General features: G+C 37.0%; 1 protein-coding gene across 1 annotated transcript in view; it reads left to right on the plus strand.

Annotated features, from left to right (window-relative positions):
* Positions 1 to 26,660, plus strand: part of LOC150102406 (uncharacterized) — a 357,402-nt gene that overhangs the window by 209,616 nt on the left and 121,126 nt on the right. The window contains exon 13 of the mRNA XM_090399570.1: positions 6,484 to 6,556. Coding sequence (XP_090255696.1) covers positions 6,484 to 6,556 — 73 coding nt within the window. The remainder of the gene's footprint in view (positions 1 to 6,483; positions 6,557 to 26,660) is intronic.

Raw genomic sequence — 26,660 nt, forward strand, 5'->3', positions numbered from 1 at the left:
GCAATAACTCAGATCAAAACAGGTAAAGCACTGGGAGCAGACAGCCTACCAGGTGATATACTAAGAATCCAAAACTTATAGCAGAGATATTATATCACTTACTAAATGAGATATGTCAGAAAGAAGAGTGGCCTAAGGAATGGAATACTGGATTACTGGTTAAATTACCCATAAAAAGGGAACCTGTCTGAATGCAAAAATTGGAGAGGTATAACACTGCTGAGTGTTATAGGTAAAATACTAGCAAGGATAATATTAGAAAAAATCAAAATAGAAAAACAACTAAGACCAGAACAGGCAGGATTTAGAGTCAATAGAACATGCACCGCCCACATTGCTACTTTACGAATTATCATTGAACAATCATTGGAATGGCAGGCAAGCTTATATTTAAATTTTATCAAATTTGAACAAGCTTTTGACAATATAAACAGATCTTCCCTATGGAATTTCCTTAGAAATTATGGACTCCCAGAAAAAATAATAAGAATAATTAAAAAAATGTATGAAGATTTTGAAATTAAAGTAATACATGGAAATACCCTCTCAGAACCATTAAAAAAAAAAAAGGAATAAGGCAAGGTTGTATACTCTCCCCTACTATGTTTTTAATTGTCATAGACTGGGTGATGAGAAAAGTATCTCATAGAAATACAGGATTACAATGGTTACTTCAAAACCAACTCCACGATCTAGATTTTGCAGATGATATCTGCTTACTTTCACAGAAGCACCAACATATAGAATAAAAAACAACAATTCTTGTAGAAACAGCCAAAAAAGTTGATCTTAGGATAAATAAAAATAAAACAATGTTGATGAAAATAAATGCAAAGCAAAATAAACAAATAACAATAGAAGAAATACCGCTTAAAGAAGTAGAACAATTTATATATCTTGGTTCAATAGTATCAATAAAAGGAGGAACTACTGATGATATAAATACAAGGAAACAGCTGGCTTATTCAACTTTCAACCAACTTAGAATTATTTGGAAAAACAAGAATGTATCTATAAAAACTAAAATGAGAATATTTACCTCAAATGTAAAGGCAATACTCTAATGTATGGATCAGAAACTGGATGTTAAACAAAAAAAGATGTCCAGGTCTTCCTACACAAGTGTTTAAGAATGATACTGGGAATATATTGGTCAAAACAAATATCAAATGAAGAACTATGCAGAGAACAAACCAGAAACCCATGTTGCAACAGATACATGAAAGGAAATGGAGATGGTTGAGGCATGTGTTGAGGAAAGAAGATAAAATAATTATAAAACAGGCTCTGGATGGGAACCCACAGGGTAAAAGAAGATGAGGAAGGCCAAGAGAAACATGGAAAAGAACAATACTGAAAGAAATAACAAATATTAATAAAAACTGGAACCAAATAAAAGCAGAAGCAAAAAACAGTCTGGTGGAAAATGGTGGTGGAAGACCTATGCTCCCAGGTGGAGTGAAGAGGATTAAGTAATACAGAAAAATATAATAAATGACTTTCAAATATCACATGGAATCACTCCTTGGTTTCTGTTGAGTGTATCTTGTGAGTGGATAACCATATAGATTCTTTGATGTTGTGGGCATTGAAGTTGTCCTCTGTGTAAGGCATGGCACTCTTGTCTCATTCAATATTATGGTGAGTGTGGGAGAAGTAGAAAGCTAGGCCTGAGTTGTCTGCTCTGTTATTCATGTTGTCTCCAATATGTTCTTTTTAATCTTATTTTCAAACTTCTAGATGTTCCCTATGTAAGAAAGCCCAAAAAACATGGAATATTATAAACTCCAGGATTTTTGTTGAAAAAGTTGTGGGCCTTAAAGTGAACATAATAAAACTCACATAGTCAAAATGGATTTGAAAACCCCTCTTTTACGAAGGTGGTCTGAAAAGCTCTCGGCCCTGACCATAGATGGCAACACTATCTGAAAGATTTTTTTTTCTAAGTTGGTACATCTGTCGTAAGCATCCATGTGAAATTGTAAGTCATTCTATCAAGTAGTTTGTTTTATACAGCTGTCTGAAGCAAAAGTATTATCTGTATCCCTTGAAATGGATATAATTGACTATCGTGGTTATAAAATTCTTTGTAAAAGAAGTTTTAACACCAAACGAACTTCATTCGAAGTTCATAAAAGTTTATGGGCACTTTTCTCCTTTGTTTTTGACACTTAAGAAATGGGCTGCTGAGTTTAAACGTGGCCGTACTAGCCTTGATGATGATCCACATGGACATCTAAAAATTGTAACAACACCAGTAAATCATTGATCAAGTGCATGATATGGTATTGGATGACCAGTGAGGCAAAGTGCATTTCAAAGAATGTGCAGGATATATTTTGCACGAAGAACTGCAAATGAAAAAGCTTTTCACAAGATGGGTGCTGTGCTTGCTCACAGCAGATCAAAAATGCACTCACATGAAAATCTCTGAACAGCTTTGAGCGTTTTAACAAGAATAAAACTGATTTTGTGCATTGATTTATTACTATGGCTGAGACTTGGATTTACCATTACACACCAGAAACCAAACAGCAGTCAAAACAGTAGATAGAAGCCAGTTGTTCAGCGCCAAAGAAGACAAAGTCGGTTCTTTCAGCAGGAAAGGTCATGGCATTGGTGTTTTGGGATGCTAAAGGCATTTTGTTTATTAATTATCTTGAAAAGGGTAAAACAATAACCTGGGAATATTATTCCGATCTTTTAACCAGACTGGACGAAAAAATTCGTGAGAAAAGACTCGATTTGCAGAAGAAAAATCATCTTTCATCAGGACAATGCACCTACCCACAAAGGTGTTTTGGCAATGGGAAAATTAAAGGATCTGCACTATGAATTTTGTGGAACATCCACCCTGTTCCCCAGATTTGGCTCCCTCTGACTTCTCTGTCTTCCCAAAACTAAAACTCTTCCTTGCTGGTCAGTGTTTTTCTTCAAATTATGCAGCTGTAGAGGGATATTTTGTAGATCTTACTGAGAACCACTACAGGGATGGGATAATGTCACTGTAGCATCTCTGGAATAAATGTATTAGTCTTAAGGGAGATTATGTTGAAAAATAAAAATAATTTTGAAATTATAAATTTGTTTTTTCATTGTTAGGCCAAGAACTTTTCAGATCACCCTCGTATGTCATGATTTGAGATTTTAGGAGATTGGCAATTTTGAGAGAGAAAGTCTACCAATGCAAGGAATGGAAACAGATTCTGTTCCAAATACTTTGTACCATTTTCTTAGAATATCCATTGCTCATCAGTAGTTGAAGTAGAGGCTGTAATACTTCTTTCATTTTTTCTTCATCTCTTGTAATAGAGATTGCCCTTTTCTTGAGTAAATATAATACCTAATTTTTCTGATATATGGTGGAATGAGGAGGAATGTAGGTAATGACCTGTTGATTGGGCTTACAGTATACACTGAGAGAGAGGGGCCTCCTTTTTTTTTCAATTAAACATCTAGGAAAGGGGTAATTTTTTTTTATTTTCAAGTTCCAAAGTGAATTTAATTTTGATGGAAAGGGTTGCTGGATGAAAGAAAATTATGCAACTCAGAAAACTGTGTATTTCAAGATAATAAATGCATCATCTACATGTATCTACCAAAGTGAAGGCTTTTGTTGGAGGTTTAATGGATTTTTTTTTTTTTTTTTACAACACTCAAAAAGAATTAAAATAGAATTTAATACTTCCTATATTTCGTCCTAGTCACTAGGACATCTATGGGGATTACAAAGACAATTAATGTAACATGCACACAAAAACTTACAATACTAAGCCCAACCACGTGGGTGACAATAAAGTCCTATCTAGGTGGAGCGCCCTCTATGTACGACTTGTGTTCCTCCAGGCGGATGGATGCTGATCTGCCTGTCTGTCCAAAGTACGCAAGCTTACAGGAACAGGGTACTTTGTAAACTCCAGGCAGAGAGAGAGGAGGGAGCTGATCTTTCGTAGAACGGATAAGGGTAGCCAGTTTGCAGTACGGCTTATATGCTGTGTGTAGGTTATACTTTTTTAGTATCTTGGCTATTTTTTCCGAAGTGCCACAGATGTAGGGTATGGTGATGGCATTTTTAAATTCTTGTTGACGAGAGGGACGGGGAATGGGGGAGGAATTGATTATTTTTTTGATGCTGTGTTCGCTGTAGCCATTGGAGAGGAAAGTTCTGTGTATGTGGTTAAGCTCAGTAGTGAGGGAAGTTCCACTGGAACAAAGATTGTGGGCTCTCTTGGTAAGGGTTTTAATGATGCCATATTGTTGTGAGGGGTGGTGGTGGGAGAGTTTGTGAATGTATCTGCCTGTGTGTGTGGGTTTTCTGTATACAGTGAAGGCAAGTGTATCATTAGGCAGGCGCGTGACTAAGGTGTCTAAGAAGGGTAAACAATTGTTCTTTTCCTTTTCCATAGTAAACTGGATTCTTGGATGTAGGCTATTGAGATGACCGAGGAAGGAGTCTAACGTGTCTGGGCCATGAGGCCAAATAGAGAACACATCATCAGCATCCATCCGCCTGGAGGAACACAAGTCGTACATCGTTAAACACAACTATGGCCATTCAGGCTTGGCTGACCATGTTTTGGACACCACCCACAGAGTATCATGGAAAAAAACCACCATGCTCCACCACAGCAAATTCAAGAAAGAGAGACTTTTCTTAGAAGCAGCAGCAGCAGCTCTCAGAAACCAACCAAATCTTAACAAATATGGTTGCATTAAGCTTCCGAAGATTTGGGAAACAGTCATCACCAGAGGTCCCACCTTACATTCCAGGCCACCTACTACTGCCCTTAGAAGGCGCTCCACCTAGATAGGACTTTATTGTCACCCACGTGGTTGGGCTTAGTATTGTAAGTTTTTGTGTGCATGTTACATTAATTGTCTTTGTAATCCCCGTAGATGTCCTAGTGACTAGGACGAAATATAGGAAGTATTAAATTCTATTTTAATTCTTTTTGAGTGTTGTAAAAAAAAAAAAAAATCCATTAAACCTCCAACATAATGTCCTCACAGCACTTAAGCCTCTACACATGAAGGCTTTTGATTTGTAGATGTGAGGAAATATTTTTCAGTTTTCCATGAAAACTGATCTTTTCACCGTCAGTCTTTAACTTTTTTGCTAACTATTGTGCATACTTACTGAACAATACTTGACCTGTGCCAGCTTCCACATGTTTATTTTTTACTTTTGTGTTTAACACCTTATTGTATTATTTATTTATTGTTTTCTTAATCCAGAACAAGCCGCTAGTCTGTAATCTGTACTATTACAGCCTAATAAAGCCCATTTTTAGTTATTTTACATCATAAATGTAATTAATAAATTTATAAATATCTCTCTTGACTCTAGGAATTTTTCCTTTCTCTTTATTTTTCCTTTCTATATATTCCTTAATAGAAAAATCGCTATTTCTGTGGTTGATGGAAAAGTGGTAGCAAGCATGATAATAATAATAAATGCTGCCTTAAATTATCAATACTAACAATCTGACTTTTTTATATGTTGCACCATACCCATGAATGGTCATTTACTAGCCTATAGGAAATTCTGTACGGTGGGCAAGTTAAGGATTTTTTTTCTACTTTTATTCATTTTATTTATTTTGTATTTTTAAGTAATATTTACATAGTCTAAAACTCTGCTCTCGACCAAATGTGGAACTTTTTTCAATCCACTTTAGGTCTCCAAGAAGTAGAGCAGTGGTCTCACACCAGGCGATGAAATTCATCTCTTGCTCTTCCATCTGAAATGTATATAGTTATATAGATGGTAGTAGTGAGCTAGTGTGCATCATGTCTTGTCATTCATGCTGCAAGACAATATTTATGACCACGACAGCTAAACAATTATGTGAAAATATTCAGCAGCTATTCACTTTATACAGCATATGGTAATGCAGGTCTTTTATCCATTGCTGTGATGGTATTATTCCTCGGCATAACTGTTCCACATGGTGCAATAGCCAAGTCACATGATATTGTTGCTACTTTTTTTTTTTTTAATCAGTTTTGTGTTGCAACTTTACACACCACCTGCTGGGCTGCATAACAATACATTTTAGCCTTGTGTATTGTAATGCACAATTTTTCAAGTGGCTTCTCATCTGGTGGATTTAGTGCAGTATGATCTCTGCTTTTCTTGCACCAATAAACCATACATCAACCAACTTAACCATCTGGTGGATTTGGGACATACTTAGTGACTGTCCTTTTCCTTCCTGACTCGAGTATCTGTGATTTTCACTAGAGTGAAAGAGCCACTCTGGAGCTGACATTTTCTCTACAGACAAGATAGTGCATTTCCTAATTCCTTGCAGATTTGGGAATATACAACTCTGTAGATGGCTAGTGATTATATCAAAGAAAAATAAATTGTTAGAAAAAAATAAAAAATAAAAAACTGTTTCAATTATTTTTCCTCAATCCTCATAAATTGAACTGTTTTGTATATATATCTGTGTGTGCATACTTAATTTTTTTTTATAGTTCTTAATGACGCATAGAGAAGTTCATCAAGTGTTTGGAATTATCTTAGCGTTAGGTAACTATATGAATGGAGGTAAGTATGTACGTGTTCTCAATTTATAGTTTGATATCTAACTTGAGTGTGGATGCTTAGATACTATAATCACTTACGTTTTTGTTTTAAATGAAAGAAACAAGTGCTTAAGCCATTTTTCCTTTATCATGTGATCTTTGGGCATAAAGGTAAGAATGTGCATACAATAAATGCTTTTATATTTTATTGTAAAATAAAATAAAAACATTTATTTTATTTTAATTTTTAAAATTGCAGTGGGCAACCATATCCCCTTCCAACAAATCCATATTAACACCAAACACCGATATAGAAGCAGTTGCTATAAGACTCTCGGTTGGAAAGGGAAATATAATAACAGTATGCTGCATCTGCCTCCCTCCTGCAGCAGATATTTTTCAAGATGACATTGATGATGCGATATTGCAATTACTATCCCCTTTATTTTTAATGGGGGATTTAAATGGACATAACACTGTGGAGTACAGGCCCGATAAACATTACACAAAAAATTGTTGAGCATATGCTTGACGACAACAATCTCTCCCTCTTAAACACAGGAAGCAACACCTTCCATATGCCCATCCGAACATTCACTGCCATCAACTTAACTATCTGCTCATCCTCCCTTTTCCTACTGTTTAAGTAGGAAACTGATGACAACTTATTTGAGAGCAATCACTTTCCCATGATATCTACTTTTCTACACAAGCATCCATTTACTACATCATAGATATCAAAGTGGAAAATTGAGCTAGCTGGCTGGTCCACCTTTTCTTCATTAGAAGATTTTGATTCTACAACAGTAAGGTTCATCTCCTTTCAGTGATGTAGTGAAGCATACAGAATGTATTACAGCAGCAGCCATAACTGTAATTCCTAAAACATCTAGCTGGTTTCCATGTTTTCCTAAGCCATGGTGGAATAATGATTGCATAGCAGCCAAAGGAGCCCAGAAAAAAGCTTGAGGTATTTCCTGCAGGTACTCCACAACAACAAACCTAATTGCTTTCAAAGTGCATGGGCTCAAGCTAGATATATCATCTGCCATAGAGAGAAAGAATCCTGGATCCAATTTAACTTCTTCTATATCAAGATATAGAACAGCCATCAACAGCAAAGAAGTATGGGAAATAATCTGGAAAATGAAAGGCACATGTACCACCCACCCACCAGCTCTTTCCTTGAGCAAAGCAGAAAAAACACTTCTGTGCTGTTCAAAAAAAAATCCATTTTTCTTTGAACAGCACAGAAGAATACAACCGACCATTTACCAAAGAATTCTGGTCCAACATTTACCAAATGTTGGACCAGATAATATCCATTATGAGATGATGATAAAACATTCGTTCAACATCAGCCATGGATCAACTCTTGTATCTCTACAACAAAAGTTTCTGTGAGACCATATTTCTGGATACCTGGCAAAAGGAGATTATAATTATTTTCTAAGCCGAGGAAAAATCCAAAATTCCCAAATAACTACCATCCAGTTGCTTGTGCAAGATTATAGAACAGATGGTTAACTCTCATATTTTATGGTTTCTGAAGAGAAACAATCTTTTCTCTAAAATGGTGGTCTCCAAAGTGTGGTATGCGTACCCCCTGGGGTACATGAGTCGATATGTGGGGATACGTCAAAAAAGTTTTATATTGATAGGAAAAAAATTAATTAATTAAAGATAAAGAATATTACTTTCTTTCATCAATTAAACATATATCTAATATAGACAAAGACGTTATAAAGATCCTGTAAACTTATATTTGCGAGTAGCACACATTGGGCAACTTTGCACACATAATTGTCTGTGGCAAAGCTGTCATGTTTTTTAAATTAGGGAGTAAATCTCTTACTTCTTATCATTGCCATTGTTTGTAGAGCATCCTAGTGTTGACAAGCCCAACTAGAGAAGGAAAATTGCTTACTTATCCAGCTATAGATGACACCACAGTTGTATTAATTATTTGTGTATTAGTAGTAAGTTTAATGATTTTTTAGTATATATTGTTTCTGTGCAATTCGAACACCTTTTTGTGCTTACTTTTACGTTTACGCTAGAAATAGTGAATTAATATTATCAAAATTGCTTACATTTTTTAAAAGTGTTTGATTATCAATATTAAGATTATCAAGATTGATTATCAATATTAAGATTATCAAGATTGATTATCAATAGTAAATGAATTATATTTAAATTTTACAAATTAACCCTCACAAAATGGATAAATTAAAAAAATTTCCTCCAAAGAAACCTTGAATTGAAGATAATTATGATAGTACTTCTACATCAGACAAACAACAAAGAAAAGATAGGACTGATTCTTCTATTCAAACAAGTTCGTTATCAGTCAAATTAAGTGATAAAAACATTAATCTGAAACTTAACAACACCTTGCCCAAGAAAGTTCGAAATTATCAAGAAGACTACTTGAAATGGGGATTTATATCGACGATAGTCAACGATGAGCCTCGTCCTACATGTGTATTGTGTCATGAGATGCTATGTAATGGAAGCATGAAACCATCATTATTAGTAAGACACTTAAAAACTAAACATCCTGAACATGAACACAAATCTTTACAATTCTTTGAACGATGTTTGAAGACATGTAATTCTCAATCCAACAACTTAAAAAAAATTTATTAAAATTAACGATAAATATTTGGAGGCATCTCTTGAGGTTGCATTCTTAATTGCAAAAGACCAAAAGCCACACACCATTGGGGAAACACTTGTACTCCCAACTGCCATAAAAATGGTAGAAATAATCCATGGAAAAGAATATGCAGATAAACTAGCAAATACTATTGGTAGACATAAAGAAATCATTGCAAATAATTTAAAGAAGCAACTTAAAACAAATGACCCAATGTGGGAAATTTGCTATACAGCTTGACGAAAGCACAGATGTTGCCAACATGTCTCAGTTATTGATATTTACTAGATATTATTTTAATAAAGAATTACACGAAGAACTACTTTTTTGCGAGGCACTTCAGGAAAGATGTACAGGAGAAGATATCTTCTCAACAGTAAATAACTTCTTTGTTAAAAACAATATTTTGTGGAAAAACTGTTTAAGCATAACTAGTGATGGAGCAGCTGCTTTAATTGGTACAAAGAAAGGATTCAAAGGAAAAGTAACCAAAATAGCACCACATGTCAAATTCATTCAGTGTATTATCCACAGGCACGCTATTGCGGCATAAAAAATGCAGCCTGATATACACAAAATACTGCAGGATGTTATCAATATAGTTAATTTTATAAAAATGAGGCCTTTGAATATTAAAATATTTACAGTACTATGTCAAGAGATGGGCGGTATCCATGAAAATCTTCTATACACCACATGGAAGTTCGTTGGTTATCTCGAGGAAAAGTGCTTAAGAGAGTTGTAGAACTAAAAGATGAGTTATGCATTTTCCTACTGGATAAAGATAAGAAATTTGCAGATCTTTTCAATGACGATAAGTGGTTATTAATACTATGCTACCTAGCTGATATTTTTGAAAAAGTAAACATGCTTAATTTGTCTCTTCAAGGAAAAGGTAACATTTTAACAATGAATGAGAAAATAACTGCATTTTGGTGCTGTGGAGAGAAAAATTTGGAAAGGGATGTTTAGAAATGTTTCCATCTTTATCTGATTTCATTACAGAAAATAATGTAAATGTAAAACAAAAAAAGTCTAATATCTGCACATTTAAAAAGTTTAGAGACATATTTTTGTAACTTATTCACAGATCTTCCTGGCGAAGAATTTCAATGGATTTTATACCCATTTGCAGAAAATGTAAAAATTGACCACCTTCCGATTATTTTTCAAGAGCAATTAATTGACATTAGATACAACACAACTTTGAAAAACGAATTTCAACAGAAATCTCTTCACAATTGGTGGATGGGACTGAAGTCTGAGTATAGCAATTTAGTAAACACAGCAAATGATGCACTCCTACCGTTTGGTTCTACTTATTTATGTGAGGTATCATTTTCTGCAATGACAGGTATTAAAACCAAATATCGAAATAAATTAAACTTGGAACCAGATCTTCGTATCGCAGTATCAGAAGCCATCAAACCAGAATTTCAAGAAATTATGAAAGAAATGCAAGGCCATTGTTCACATTAAATATTGTAATAAATATGTTTATAAGCTTTTAATAATAAAAATAATGTGTAAAAATATTTAGCGTTTTTAATTATTATATGATGATACAAGGCATATTTCTTCTTTATAATACTTATTACAATAGATTTTTGCTCAATCAATTAGGGGTACGCGCTATTTATTTTTTCTGTCTTGAGGGTACGCGATCAAAGAAGTTTGGAGACCACTGCTCTAGAACACAATCTGGCTTTTGAAAATATCATTCTACTACTGATCATTTTGTCATATGCCTTCCTAAAATGCAAGCATCTAGTATCGGTTGTTTTCATTATAGAAAAAGCATATGAAGCTGCTTGGAGATTTGGAATACTGAAAGATTTACATAATTTGAGATTTAGAGGAAATTTCCCTCTTTTTATCAGAAACTTCTTTTCCAACCAAATCTTCAAAGTTATGGTGAGTACTTTCCTCTCCTGTCCTTATAACCAAGAAGAGGAAGACCCACAAGGCTCTGCTCTAAGTGTCGCACTTTTTTTTGCAATCGAGGTCAACTCTATAACAGAACAACTTTCTCTAACAGTAAGTTATGTCCTATATGTGGATGACTTACCATCATCTGTCATTCATGTAATATGAGAGTCGTAGAAAAACAGTTGCAGCAAGCCATTGACCATCTCTCTCAAAATGGGCGCTTTCAAATGTGTTTAGATGTTCACAGCAGAAGACAGTTCGTGTGCATTTCTGCTACAGGCGTGTCTTCATCCAGACCTAGATCTCTGACTAGGACAGTCAGTAATCCGAATTGAACCACAAGCCAACTTCTTGAGACTGATATTTAATAGTAAACTCACTTTCTTCTCTCACATACATCAGTCATGGGACCAGTAGTGTAAAGCAAGGACCATTCTGTGCACCTATCTTCCAACCTCTGGGATACTGATAGATGTTCTATGCTTCGATTGTACAGAGCACTGATAAGATCACAACTTCACTATGGGTCCTTAGTCTATACTTCAGCCATTGCAGTGTAATCCATTTATACTGCAATGGCTAGACTCTATTCGCCATCAGGCCTTCCTGTAACTGAAGCATTTCAAGTGTCATCTGTTCCTAGTCTGTACGTTAAGGTAAATGAACCAGCTTTGTTGCTTTGACACCAACGAATGTCTCTACTATACTTAACTAAAATAAAATTCCTGCCAGAAATCCCCAAGTATCTATCTTTTGACCAAATTATTGTGTGTTCCAGAAGCTGGGCAACATTATTATCATAATATTGCAATGGAATGTGAAGACTCATCATGGGTGTGCCAAGAATAACTATTCTTCCAATTGTGTATTCCAGTTATGCATTATGTATTTACATAATAACCATTGTGTGAATATTCAATGCATATCGTATTTCTCCTTAATCTTATACACTAACGCTGTACTCTCATTTCTCTCTCATGATTCATTCCACTCATTTGCTACTCTCCAAGCAGGAAATCTACTCTCTACGTTCATGCTTATTACACTCTTACTCAGATTCCAGAAATTACTCCTTCATCTGTAACCTTTAGACAAATTTCTTCTGCAGCTGTCCTATTAAAATCTCTTAGTAACGTAGAGATTTCTGTTACGTTCCCTAATTTTCTTCTATCAACCAAATTTTATAATCAATGACCTTTGATTTACTCTAGTAGGAGTATTCCAGAGACTTTTGACCACCTTAGTTGCCCACTTCTGGATCCTCCCCACCACATCCTTATTCTTAAGAAATATCTTAGAAAATAAGACTGTGGTAGTGATCTGAATGCTGTAGTCCAGATGAGCTCACGTCATATTCTCCTGATTCCCAAGAAACCCAAGTGAACAAATCTGTGCACAATACTAATGTGACCAAGGGAGGCTACACCTCCAAATCAAAAAATTAGAATAATCAAAGAAAATGTGTTGAATGATTTGCAATTCTAATTTATTGCATAGAAAATAATTATTACCAAATATGAATTAGCATAATGGAAATCTATGTACTTTGTAGATTATGTATCTGCTGGCCTGGTTGGCCGAGTCGTTGGCGTATCTACTCTCCAGCCAAAAGGCTGCGGTTTGAATCCCACCATGGGCATGGATGTTTGTGATTATCTGTGAAAATACTAGTGGTAGTGATGGGCAATAGATGGTGTTGGTGTAGTTGGAGAATTGGGTGGGGACAGAGTCGTAGAGTAGGTGCTCTCCCTCAATGAGTCTTTGGACTCCCTGGAGGTGTCATGTAAACACATAAAAAAATGTAATATAAATAAATTATAAGAAAACTGTTATTTGAAAACATTCACAAAATTATAATAATTTTTAACATGTTCGAAATATTAGAATAATGCAAAAATAAATGCATAAAAATTAGTCACGGGAAACATGATAATTAGTTGAAAGTTTATTTTTCACTTGGTTAGACTATAATAAATTTAGTTTAATCCTTTATCCAAGTGTGAGCAAACAAAGTTTGCACCTGAAAGTATCTTCAGGACCGGGGTAAGGTAGTACAACACCGGGCAACTCGTTGCAAAGGTGGAGCAAGCTAACATAACTCCTATCTCAGTATCTCCCATAATGCAAAACACATCTCCTTGTGGATATGTATAATGTTATGCATTAAGGGGAGGGCCAATACCCAGACTAGTTTCGACCTTTGTTGAGGTCTCTTCAGTGGGAGCCAGGCCCAGACGTGGAGATACCAGGCAGAAGCAATAGCAAGGTCATCTCTACCTATAGGAGGTGTGCCATCTTTTTATTAAATTACTCTGGATTTAGAGAAAGATGATGAAAATTTATTTTTCACTTGGTTAGACTATAATAAATTTAGTTAGGAGTGATGTTGTCTTGCTCCACCTTTGCAACAAGTTGCCCGATGTTGTACTACCTTATCCCAGTCCTGAAGATACTTTCAGGCGCAAACTTTGTTTGCTCACACTTGGATAAAGGATTTAGACTAAATTTATTATAGTATAACCAAGTGAAAAATAAACTTTCAACATCTTTCTCTAAATCCAGAGTAATTTAATAAAAAGGTGGCACACCTTTTGGCAACTCCTATAGGTAGAGATGACCTTGCTATTGCTTCTGCCTTGTATATCCACATCTGGGCCTGGCTCCCACTGAAGAGACCTCAATAAAGGTCGAAACTAGTCTGGGTAGTGGCCCTTCCCTTAATGCATAACATTATACATATCCGCAAGGAGATGTGTTTTGCATTATGGGAGATACTGAGATAGGAGTGATGTTAGCTTGCTCCACCTTTGCAACGAGTTGCCCGGTGTTGTTATTACTTTATCCCAGTCCTGAAGATACTTACAGGCGCAAACTTTGTTTGCTCACACTTGGATAAAGGAATTAAACTAAATTTATTATGAAAATTAGTACTTTGTTGTATCTCCCTTAGCTTTTATGACCATTCATAAATGATTGGGCATATTATTTACTAGCAGTTCAGTCTTTTTTTATCAAAACATGTCCATATGGTCTGCAGACTAGAAACAGATTAATTTTTGTCTCTTGGGACAACTTCTTGAAGATGTTTCTGCATAATTCCCTACAAATTCTCAATGGGATTTAAATCTGGTGAGTTTGCCTTTCTTTGAGCCATCCAGTAGTGGTCTTGGAAGTGTGACAAGAAGCTGAATCTTGCTGAAAAAGGAAATCGCCATCACATAAATCTTCCGATGCTGGTAATATAAAGTGCTCAAGAATTTCTTGGTACATTTTGGAATCGACTCTTTTGTACATGATACGCAGCCTACTTGTACCCTGTGCTGTCATATAAGCCCGTACCATGACAGAGGTTGCAAATTTCAATGAACATTTCATGCCTTCTTTATCAAATGCTTCTTGCTTAAGATGTCCAACATGTACCCCCCCCCCCCCGATGACTATGAGACACACAAAAAAATACTTTCATCGCTAAAAAGTACCTTTTTTCCAGCCCACTTGACTCCAGTCTTTGCTTACACCATTGCACTCTAGATGCCTTTTGCTTGGAAGTTATAAGCAGCTTCATCTTATCACGTGATTTAAAACCCAATTTGTGAAGTTGTCTCAACATCGTAGATTTAGACATATTCACACTTAGTTCTTTCCATCTCCTGTGAAAATACCTTGCACTTTGGAAGAAGTGTAAGGTGTATTTCTTCGCAATATTCTTCAGTCTCCTTTCATCTCTTGATGTGAAGTTGTATTACCTTTTGACCACTGTTGCAGCGATTATTTGGAAAACTCTAGTTATTAGTATACTGTCTCAATACTCTATTCATGCTTGCTTGAAAACATTTCAATTCCTTAGCTATAAACTGTTGAGCTTGGCCTTCTTTGTGTAGAGACACTATACAAAACTTCTTAGCTTGCAATATGTCACTCATTCGACCCATGTTTAGCAAATGATTAACTGAAATCCATGTGCAAATGATTCCTCACACACACAAGTCAGTCCCACAGCTACTGAAATATATGCTATTTCTATGCTCTCCTCAAAACCAATCGGGAAAATTTTGGAATATTCTAGTATTTTTGAACCACGTTTAAAAATTATTCTAATTTTGTGAATGTTTTCAAATAATGGTTTGCTTATAATTTTTTTTATTATTATTATTATTATTACGGGCAACTCCAGGGAGTCATTAGACTCATCGAGGGAGGCCCCAAATCATTTTCATCACAACTATTCGACATTCATACAGTATCTATCATACCTCGCCTTAAACTCATTCACTGTCACAGCATCCACCACAGACTCAGGGAGCGCATTCCACTCATTCACTACTCTAAAAGTAAAGAACCCAGCTCTAACACCTTTACTAACAACACTTTTGCCCAGTTTCCATGGATGTCCCCTAGTCCTCCCACAACCAGCCCTGTTCTCAAAAATATCTTCTGAATTAATTTTATAGAAACCCTTCAGTAATTTGAATGTCTCAATCATATCTCCCCTCCTCCGCCTATCAACCAATTTTTGCAACCCACAAATCCTCAACCTGTTCTCATACGGTTCATTCCACAGACCTGCTATCATCTTGGTCACTCGCCTCTGGATCCTCTCTACCTCCTCCCCATCAAGAAGAAACCTAGGTGACCAAATCTGAGCACAGTAGTCGAGATGAGGTCTTATCAAGGCTCGATACAGAGGAACAATAACCTGCTTGTCTCTGCTTGTCAACGTATTCTTCAGCAACCAAGTGATTTGATGAGCTGATTTGGCCACTTTTGCAATGTGTCCCCTAAATTTCAATTCCTTATCCACCAACACTCCTAAATCTCGTGCCTCATCAATTTCCTGGAGCACGGTTCCACCAATGCAGTAAACTGCCTCCCATCTTTTCACCCCAAAATGTATAACCTTACATTTTGCCACATTAAATTGACATCCATTCTCCCTAGCCCAGACCTCCAATCTATCCAAATCATCCTGCAAAATTTTGACATCATCTGCATTCACTATTGCCCTACCCAACTTCGCATCATCCGCAAACAAATGAACTGTTCCTCTCAGATCCTTTCCTATATCATTTATGAACAAATTAAACAGCAGTGGTCCAAGAACAGATCCTTGTGGTACACCACTAGTCACAGGCCGTCTAGTGGACTCTACTCCTGAGTAAACCACTCTCTGATATCTCTCCGTCAACCACCCTCCTATCCATCTCACCAACCCTATGTCCATTCCCATATGCTGCAATTTACTGATTAGAATTCCATGTGGTATCCTGTCAAAGGCCTTAGCAAGGTCCAGCAGAATCACTGTAAACCCATTACCCTTATCCAGTTCAGCCGTCACTGTGTTATAATACGTGAGCAAGTTACTGAGGCATGACCTACCCTTCACAAAACCATGCTGTCCCCGATACAGTATCCCATTTTCTTCTATCCAATCTTGTATTTTCCTCTTGACTATTTTCTCTAAGACCTTGATAATGATTCCTGTTATGCTGATTGGCCGGTAATTTTCAACAGCAGCCTTGGAACCACCTTTGTGCAGTGGAACTATTTTCCCCTCTTTCCACCCCCTTGGGACTGACCCAGTCCTGAGGCTCAAATTAAACATAATGGTCAAGGGCACTGACAATTCTTTGGCCGCTTCACGTACGACACGAGCTGGTATACCATCCAATCCCACAGATGTATTGACATTGAGGTTCTGTAATAGACTAGTTACCTCTACCTCATTCATCACAATTCCAGTATAAGCTGTTGGTTCCTCCATTTCCGCAAAGCCACCACCTGGATGATATACTCTTGCAAAGTGCTCGCTCAGTAATTCCACAACATCAACTGATTCAGTTACCTCCCTACCCTCAGCATTTTTTAAGATCATTCTACCATGAGCATTTTTCCTTTTACTTGCAACATATTGAAAAAACTGTTTGGGATTCTCTTTAGCCTGCATGGCCAATTTCCTTTCGTAATCTGCTTTTGCTTTTCTTACCACCCTTGTTACCATCCTGGCCTGAGCTTTATACTGTTCATGCACCTGATGGTCACCCTTCTCCTTAAATTCCCTCCACAATTGTTTCTTTTTTTGCAGCTCAAGCTTAATAGTGTTATTCATCCATTTAACCCCTACCTGATTTATTATTCGGACTCTTGGTATACAGTCAACCATTGCCTCCTGCAAACAGTTCTTAACCACCTCCCATGCACCATCAACATCCAGCCCTTGCAGTTTTACATGCCATGGCATTGAGCCAAGCACACACCTAAGCTTGTCATACTTACCAGCCCGGTAATTCCACATATACCCTGTCTTAATTGTAAATTCGACTCCTTTAGCCACCTCCCAAGTCATGACCTTATGGTCACTCTCACCAATTGGTGGCAACATGGTCATGTTCGTTACAGCTACATTCTCAGTTGCAATTACTAGGTCCAGCACTCTCTGCCCCCTGGTATTTTCCAATACATGTTGCCGTAGATAGTTGTCCCTTAATAACTGCATAAAATCCAATTCCTTCCTCCCATGTGCCCTCTCCTCTTTCCAGTCAATGTTACCATAATTGAAATCACCCATAATAATTACCCGTTCACATAGTTATATAATCTACAAAGTACATAGATTTAGATGATTCTAATTCATATTTGGTAATAATTATTTTCTGTGCAATAAATTAGAATTCCAAATCATTCAACACATTTTCTTTGATTATTCTAATTTTTTGATTCAGAAGTGTATTAGCCCTTATAAAGAGGGATAATAACTTCCCTATCTTTATTTGTTTGTGTACTTTTCAACATCCAAGTAATCCTTTGAGCTATTTTGTCAATTTTTGCAATAAGCCCTTTGAATTTCAACTCTCTGTCCACCATTACTCCATATCCCTAGCCTTATTAATATCCTGTAATACAGTACCGTCAGTGTTAGTACATAGTATGTAATCTTTTCATCCTGAATTGCATAGCCTTACATTTTTGTGCTATGAATCGACAGGTATCATCCTTCACCCATAATGCTGTTTATTGATTATTATTATTATGGGTATCTCCATGGAGTCAGTAGACTCATTGTGGGAGACCCAAACTATCAAAACAATATTTATCATATCTTTTCTTGAATTCATTTACAGATGATCTCACAACTGAGTCAGGCAATGCATTCCACTCATTCACCACCATCCAGGCAAAAAACCTTGTTCTCACACCCTTGTTAACTGCACATTTCCTTAATTTCCAGAGATGACCTCTTGTTCTTCCATCACTATCACATAGCTGAAACATTTCCCCTGCATCAATCTTATAAAAACCTTTTAGTAATTTAAATGTTTCTATCATATCCCCTGTCCTCTGCCTATCAACCAATCTCTGCAATCCACAAGCTCTCAATCTATCAATGTAGGGAGCATTTTTTAAATCACTCACCAACTTAGTCACTCTCCTCTGAACCCTCTCCACAACCTCTCCAAGGAATCCAGGTGACCAGACCTGAGCACAGTAATCTTAATGTGGAAGTATCAGTGCTTTATAAAGGGGAATAATAACGTCTTTATCTCTGGATGTTAGTGTGTTCCTCGATAACCAAGTAATCCTATGTGCAATCTTGGACACCTTAGCAATGTATCCCCTGAACTTCATCTCCCCATCCACCAACACCCCTAAGTCCCTAGCCTCATCAATCACTTGGAGTACCGTTCCATCAGTGTAGTACACAGCTAGTAATCTTTTAATCCCAAAATGCATAACTTTACACTTTTCCACATTGAACTGACATCCATTACCTTTTGCCCATCTTACCAGCTTATTTAAATCATCCTGCAAACTCTCAACATCAGCTTGATTTTTTATTGCGCCACCCAACTTTGCGTCATCAGCAAACAACTGAATATCTCCCTTTAAGCCATTTCCTATATCATTTATATACAAATTAAACAACAAAGGCCCAGGCACAGGGCCCTGAGGCACACCACTGGTCACCTGCCTCATCCTGGACTCTGTTCCTCCATACACCACCTTCTGGTATCTCTCCCTGAGCCATTCTATTATCCATATCACCAGTTTAGTATCCATCCCCATCTGCTCCAATTTGCGCAACAGTATTCCATGTGGTATCCTGTCAAAAGCCTTAACAAAATCCAGAAGTACCACTGTGTAGCCATTTCCTTTGTCCAACTCAGATGTCATTCTATTATAAAAAGCTAATAAATTGCTAAGGCAGGATCAACCTTTAACAAACCCATATTGGCCCCTATAGAGTATCATATCTTGATCCATCCATTCTTGAATTTTGTCTTTAACCAACTTTCCCAATACTTTTACCACCACTCCCGAGATGGCGATTGGTCTGTAATTAACAACTGCAGAATTTATTAACTCCTTTATGCAAAAGGAACTATTTTGCCTTCCTTCCACTCCCTAGGGACCATACCAAAGTTCAAACTTAAGTTAAATAACCAAGTAAGAGGTGTTGACAATTCCTTTGCACATTCACGCAACACCGGAGCTGATATTCCATCTAAACCTACAGCAGAAGTGTTTGCATTTAAATTTTGCAATATACTTAGTACCTTTGATTTCCTAACTTCAATTCTCACATTAGTTATTGCTACAGGTACAGAGATATCCTCACTTGGGTGATAGACTTGAAAAGTGATCACTCAGAAACTCTACTGTTATATCTGAATTTGTCACCTCAATACCATCAGCACTCACTAGTTATCCTTCCGAAATCATTCTTCCTTTTACTTGCCACATAGCAGAAGAACTCTTTGTGATTACCCTTGATCTTCTTGGCTAAGGTCTTCTCATAATCTGATTTAGCTTTTCTTACTATGCTGGTAACCTTCCTAGCTTGAGCCTTGTACTGCTCATGGGTGTACTGATCGCCTTTCTCCTTGTAAATTCTCCATAACATTTTATTTTTTTGCAGATCAAGCTTGATTTTACTACTCATCCATCTAATGCCTACCTTGTTTGTCTTCCTCCTGACCATGGGGACACAATCTGATATTGCCTTCCTCAGATACCCGCTGATTTTATCCCATGTACTACTAACATCTTTCCCTTGCAATATGTTCTGCCATGGGACTGCTGCAAGCTCACTCCGAAGCTTGTTATAATTGCCTAACCTGTAGTTCCATATATATATATATATCCCTTCTTAAGAGAAAAATCCACAAATTTTGCAACCTCCCAAGTCAATACATGATCACTCTCACCAATTGGAGGTAACGAGGACACCTTACTTATGCATATATCCTCTGAACCAATGACCAAGTCCAACACTCACACCACGTGTCCCTTCAGTTATGTACTGTTTCAAGTAATTATCACATAGCAGATGTATGAATTCCATTTCCTTTTTGCCACGTGATATTTCCTCCTTCCAATTGATATCACCATAATTAAAATCCCCCATAATAATCACTAACCCTGCACTCATTGCACTAATTTGCTGATGTGAATTCAATATCACCGCCTGTACCCCCTGGCCTATAGCAGCAACCAGCTGTATATTTGAATCATCTTTCAGAATATCTAAGGCACCTTCATCAACTGTGCTTTCCCCAGTTTTGCATCATCTGAAAAAAAAATGGATATCCTCCCTTTAAATCATTCCCTGTATCATTAATATACAAATTAAGCTGTAGTGGCCCTACTGCAAAGCCTTGAGGTGCTCCACTTGTCACCATGTTTCTTCTAAGATTCCACGTCACCATATACTACTCTCTGGTGTCTGCCAGCCATCTCCTTACCATGCCACCAGATTCATATCCATCTCATTTACTCCCAATTATATAATATTTTTCCATATGGTATTCTGTCATTCTGTCAAATTCCTTTGCAAAATCTAACAGTATTATGGCATAGCCATTTTCCTTATATAATTCTGCTATCACTCTTATAAAAAAAAAAAAAATGTAAGTTGCTAAGACAGACCTACCTTTTTAAGAAGCTGTGCTACCCACCACAGAGTATCATTACAGCAAATTACAGGCCACGCCTGAAATACTGATTGGTCTGTAATTTGCTGCTTCTGTCTTGCAGCCATCTTTATGTGAAGGAACTCTCTTAACCTTTTTCCACTCTGAACCTTGCCAGAGCTGAGAGTTAGATTAAACATACTTGTTAAATGCACTGCCAATTCTCTTGCACATTCTCTTAGTACACAGGCTGACATACTATCCATTTCCTACTGCTGTATTGATATTGATATTTTTTAATATGCTGAACACTTCCAGTTTGTCTACCTCAATTATCACATCAGTCTGTCACATGAGCAACTGCACAATCTCCACTGGAATGATATACTCTTGTAAAGTGATCACTAAGTAACTTAACTATTTCTTCTGCTTCTATTACCTTCCTGCTATCAGTGTGATAAAATTTATCCTACCATAATAATTCATCCTCTTACTTACTGTATAGTAAAATAACTCTTTTGGAATTACTTTATATCCTGATTAGCTAATTTTCTTTCGTAATCTGATTAGCCTTTCTTGCCACACTAGTCTCTCTTTTTGCCTGTGGTTTGTGCTGCTCACAAAGTGAGCTGATCTCTTTTTTGTTTATACTCCCCCCCCCATAATGTTTTCTTTTATTGCACCTCCTCCATTATATTGCTAATCATACACTTAATCTGCACATAGTTTATCCTCCTGACTGTGGGTATGCAGTCTCTTAAACATTCCCTGATCACTTTCCAAGCAGTACTGATATTCTTTCCTTGTAGCTTCTTAAGCCATGACAATGAGCTGAGACGTCAAGCTGTCTCTCAAATCTGTCATAATTAACAGCTTTGAAGTTCAATATAAATCCTTTCTTGACTGAGAATTCCACATTTAGTAACCTTCAAGATACATCTGATACTATTAAGAGATCCAGCATTTCAAATCTCTGGTTCACTCTAACATGCATGACATGTTGTTGTAGGTAATTATTATTGAGAGAGAGACTTCCTGGGAGTCATGGACTCATCAGTGTAGTCCAAGTATCATCCACATCAGCTGTTGTATCTTTTCTTAAATTCATTTATACTATCCATGCTCACAACCTCCAAAGGGTGTCGATTCCGATCATAAAGTGGTGCATGATTGTACATATTTCACTAGACAACTGTCTTAGGCGGTATGCATAATGGAGAGCATGTGGATCTTGAATTTGATCACCTCATCAGTTTGGTTGTGATTGAGTATGGCGTGTGTGTGTGTGTATTTCATAGTTAATCAATTTCTAGCAATTTTTCAGAATAACAGGTAATAGGTGTAAACAAATTTGATGGTAAGAACAATGTCATCCATATGCACAGCACAAAAATAGTGTGTGTTGAGTGGTGTGGATTTTACCCAGATGGTTTGTTGCAGGTAATGTAATATGCATGCATGGGCAAATGTGGCAGATGTGTTTGTTGAGAGATTAAAGAAGAGAAATGAGAAAGTGAGGGTCTATGGAAACTAATATTGCCTAAGATTGTTGTCTCTTAAAAACTCAAATTCATTCTCCTTATTCCCTGATGCTATCTCTTCATTCCAATCAATATTGCTGTAGTTGAAATCACCCATAATGATCACCCTATGCTTGCTCATTAAGTCAAGTTGCCTATACATTTCTTTGCCTTCCACATTCCCTGGCCTGTAGCAACACCATCAAATATTTCATTTTATCAACCTCCACTTCACACTATACTGCTTCAAAACCATCACTTTTTTCTCCATGCATGATATCTCAACCTTGCACAGGCATAACTTCCCTGCTATCATCAACACCACCCCTACCCCTTTTTGCCTTTCCTGTCTTCATGAAAAATATATCCTCTGCATTTCTATTCCCATCAAGATGTCATTTTCATCCAACCACGTTTCACTTATTCCAACTATTTTCAGGGACAAACTAAATGTAACAATTTCATCTCCCTTATTACAAAGTAGGAGTAAAATGAATGAATGAAGAGATTAAGCATGAAATCTGGAAGAAGGTGCTGTGGGGGAAACACAAGATGAATGTTGGTAATGAACAGTTGCATGAAGTGTGCAAAGAGCAGGTCAGGAAGGTAACTCAGGTGGCAAAAGTGTAGTATAAGAAGTTAGCCAATCAAGCTAAGAAAGTTCTTTGATATGTGGCAAGTAGAAGAAAAAATGACTATGGAAGGATGATGCTGGTTGATGACACTGGCAAATTGGTAACCAATATGGAGATATAGTTGAATTATTCAATGATCAATTTATCAGTGTATTTTATTATTATTATTAGACACCTCCAGGGTGTCCAAAAACTCATTGAGAGAGAGTGTGCCAACAGCATCGAACGATTGAATCCCTTCCAACTACTAACCACACTCAAACTTGCTTAACATTTTTTGTGAGCCATTAGTAGCAGAGGCTCTACCAATCGACCAACCTTTGCTAGCAAAAGGTTGGTCGATTTCATCCAAGTGATGGCAACATGAGGTGAAGCTAGAGTGTAGAAAGTATGGTGAAGAAAGGACTGATGGTGAATGAGCAGGAAATATGAGGAATTAAGTAAATTTGATATTAATAAGGCAACAGGATTTGACAGTATATTGCCACATCTTGAGGTAATGCTCCTTAATAACACCTTTGGCACAACTATTTAACGAGTCTCCCAACAGAGCAAGTCCCGAAGGAATGGAAGGTAGGAAAAATTGTTTCACTTCACAAAAGAGGGGGAAGTAAGATTAAGGCTGCAAATTATAAGCCAATTTGTATGTCTGGTGTTAAGGTATTAGAGAAGTTGGAGAACTCAGATTCAGAAGTGGGTTGATAATAGCAGTATTCTTTATGATGGTCAGCATGGGTTTGTTAGGGAGAGGTTATGTTTCAGCAATCTGCTTACATATTACAACGTGACAGATTCACTTGGATTTTTCAAAGGTCTTTGATAGACTTACACATGACCAGCTAGTAGCTAAAATGAAACTGATGGGATTAGATAACACTAGTAAGTTGGATAGCTGATTGGCTGTCAGGCATGTATCAGCAGATTGTATATGGAGGAGTGGTATCCCAAAGTGGATAGTTGCTAGTGAAGTGCCATCTGTTTTGGGACCATTATTGTTTAATTTGTACGTTAATGACATTGAGACTGGCTTAACTGGAGATGTGCAGCTGTTTGCCGATGATACAAAGTCGGGAAGGACTATGAGAAGAAGAGCAGATATTGTGGCCTTGCAGGAGGATCTCAATAGACTATGTGATTGGGCAAATGAGGGGAGCTGTCATTTTAATGTTGCAAAGTGGAGGGTCTTGAAATTTGGTAGGCAAGGTTGGAATGCAGAGTATACAATTGATGGAGAAATTTGGGGGGAGGGGAGGAGATGAGAGATTTGGGGAGTGATGGCAGACAGAGACTTGAAGTTTAGGGCCACATTGCTAAAATTGTAAGAATATCCCAACAGATTATGGCAATATTGACGAGAACATTGACATTTAGAAGCAAAGAGGTTATGGTTCCCTTGTATAAGGATTTGATCAGGCCATATATGGACCTGTGCACAGATTTGGTCACCAGTTTTAATGGGGGGGGGGGTGAGGATGTATTGGAGAAGGTCCAGAGAAGGTTGATTAAGTTAATGTCAGGTTTATGGAATATCAGTTACAAGGAGAGAGAGAGAGAGAGATTGAGAGAATGCAATATAGAGAGCCATGTGAATAGAAGAGGAATAGGGATATGATTGAGACATATGAGTTGCAGAGGGGTTGTTACCTGATTAATGGGGAGAAGATATGTCATGGAGTAGAAAGAGAAGCAAGGGCAGAAGTAGAGGCCATCCATAGACACTGTATAAGGAGGGTGTGAGAAGAAAGTTTTTGCATGGAGAGTGATAGGTGAATGGAATGCATTGCCTGAAAGTGTGGTGAGTGTCAACACTAAATGGGTTTAAGGCACGGTTAATAATCTTTTGACATGAGAGTGTATAGACTCCCATAATGAGTCCTTTTACTACATGGAGCTCAGATGTTAATAATGATAAATGGGGGTGTCAAAAATTCTTCCAATTGGTGAGTGACCATGATGTGATGTGAATCTCTTGGGTGGTTAAGCCATTCATTTACTAACAAACTTTCTAAGAGAAAGAAATATGCATGGGAATGTAAGGCTAGTGATTATGAAAAGCTCTAGAAACATCTTAGTACTATATCAGGGAATGAGGAATTGGATGAATAAGATTCCGAGGGTGGTCTGAAAAGTTCATGGCCTCAATCATAGCTGGCAACACTATTGGCAAGATCTTTTTTTTTTCCTAAGTAGTTTGCTTTATACAGCTGTCTGAAGCAAAAGTATTATTGGTTATAAAATTCTTTGTAAAAGAAGGTTTAACGCCAAAAGAAATTCATTCAAATTTCATAAAAGTTTATGGGCACTCTTCTCCTTTGTTTTCGACAATTAAGAAATGGGCCGCTGAGTTTAAATGTGGCTGTACCAGCCATGAAGATGATCCACACGAAGGACATTCAAAAAGTATAACAACACCAGAAATCATTGAGGAAGTGGACAATATGGTATTGGATGACTGCAATTCAAAGTGCGTGAAATAGCTGGGACTATAGGCATTTCAAAAGAACATGTAGGATATATTTTGCATGAAGAATTGCAAATGAAAAAGCTTTGTGCAAGATGGGTGCAGCACGGATCAAAAACACACTCGCATGAAAATCTTTGAACAGTGCTTTGAGCTTTTTAACAAGAATAAAACTGATTTTGTGCATCGATTTATTACTATGGCTGAGACTTGGATTCACCATTTCACACCAGAATCCAAATAGCAGTCAAATCAGTGGACAGAAGCTGGTTGCTCAACGCCAAAGAAGACAGTCAGTTCCTTCAGCAGGAAAGGTCATGGCATTAGTGTTTCGGGATGCTAAAGGCATTTTGTTTATTAATTATCTTGAAAAGGGTAAAACAATAACCTGGGATTATTATTCCAATCTTTTAACCAGACTAGATGAAAAAATTCATGAGAAAAGACCCAGTTTGCAGAAGAAAGAAATAATCTTTTATCAGGACAATGCACCTGCCCACAAAAGTGTTTTGGCATTGGGAAAATTAAGGGATCTGCACTATGAATTGTTGAAACATCCATCCTGTTTCCCAGATTTGGCTCCCTCTGACTTCTATTTCTTCCTAAAACTAAAAATCCTCCTCGCGTCAGTGTTTTTCTTCAAATCAAGAGGTGATTGCAGCTGTAGAGAGGTATTTTGCAGATCGTACTGAGAACCACTATAGGGACGGGATAATGGTGCTGGAGCATCTCTGGAATAAATGTATTAGTCTTAAGGGAGATTATGTTGAAAAATAAAAATAATTTTGAAATTATAAATTTGTTTTTTTTTTGTCACCGTTAGGCAGAGAACTTTTCAGACCACCCTTGTATCATCAGGTTTAGCACCCTCAAATGTCAGGTTCCCTCCATTGTTGTTTTATGTAATTATTTCTCTCGGTAGGGACATAGATTTTGGTTTTTTTTTCTGAAATGTCTTCGCTTCTTCCAGGCATCTGTCCTTATAGTTGAAGTCATCCATAGAAATTACTCTCC

The sequence above is a fragment of the Typopeltis vanoorti genome, chromosome 10, assembly GCF_054136105.1.
Source record: "Typopeltis vanoorti isolate ZY-2024b chromosome 10, IOZ_Tvanoo_1.0, whole genome shotgun sequence".
In the NCBI taxonomy this organism is placed as follows: Eukaryota; Metazoa; Arthropoda; class Arachnida; order Uropygi; family Thelyphonidae; genus Typopeltis; species Typopeltis vanoorti.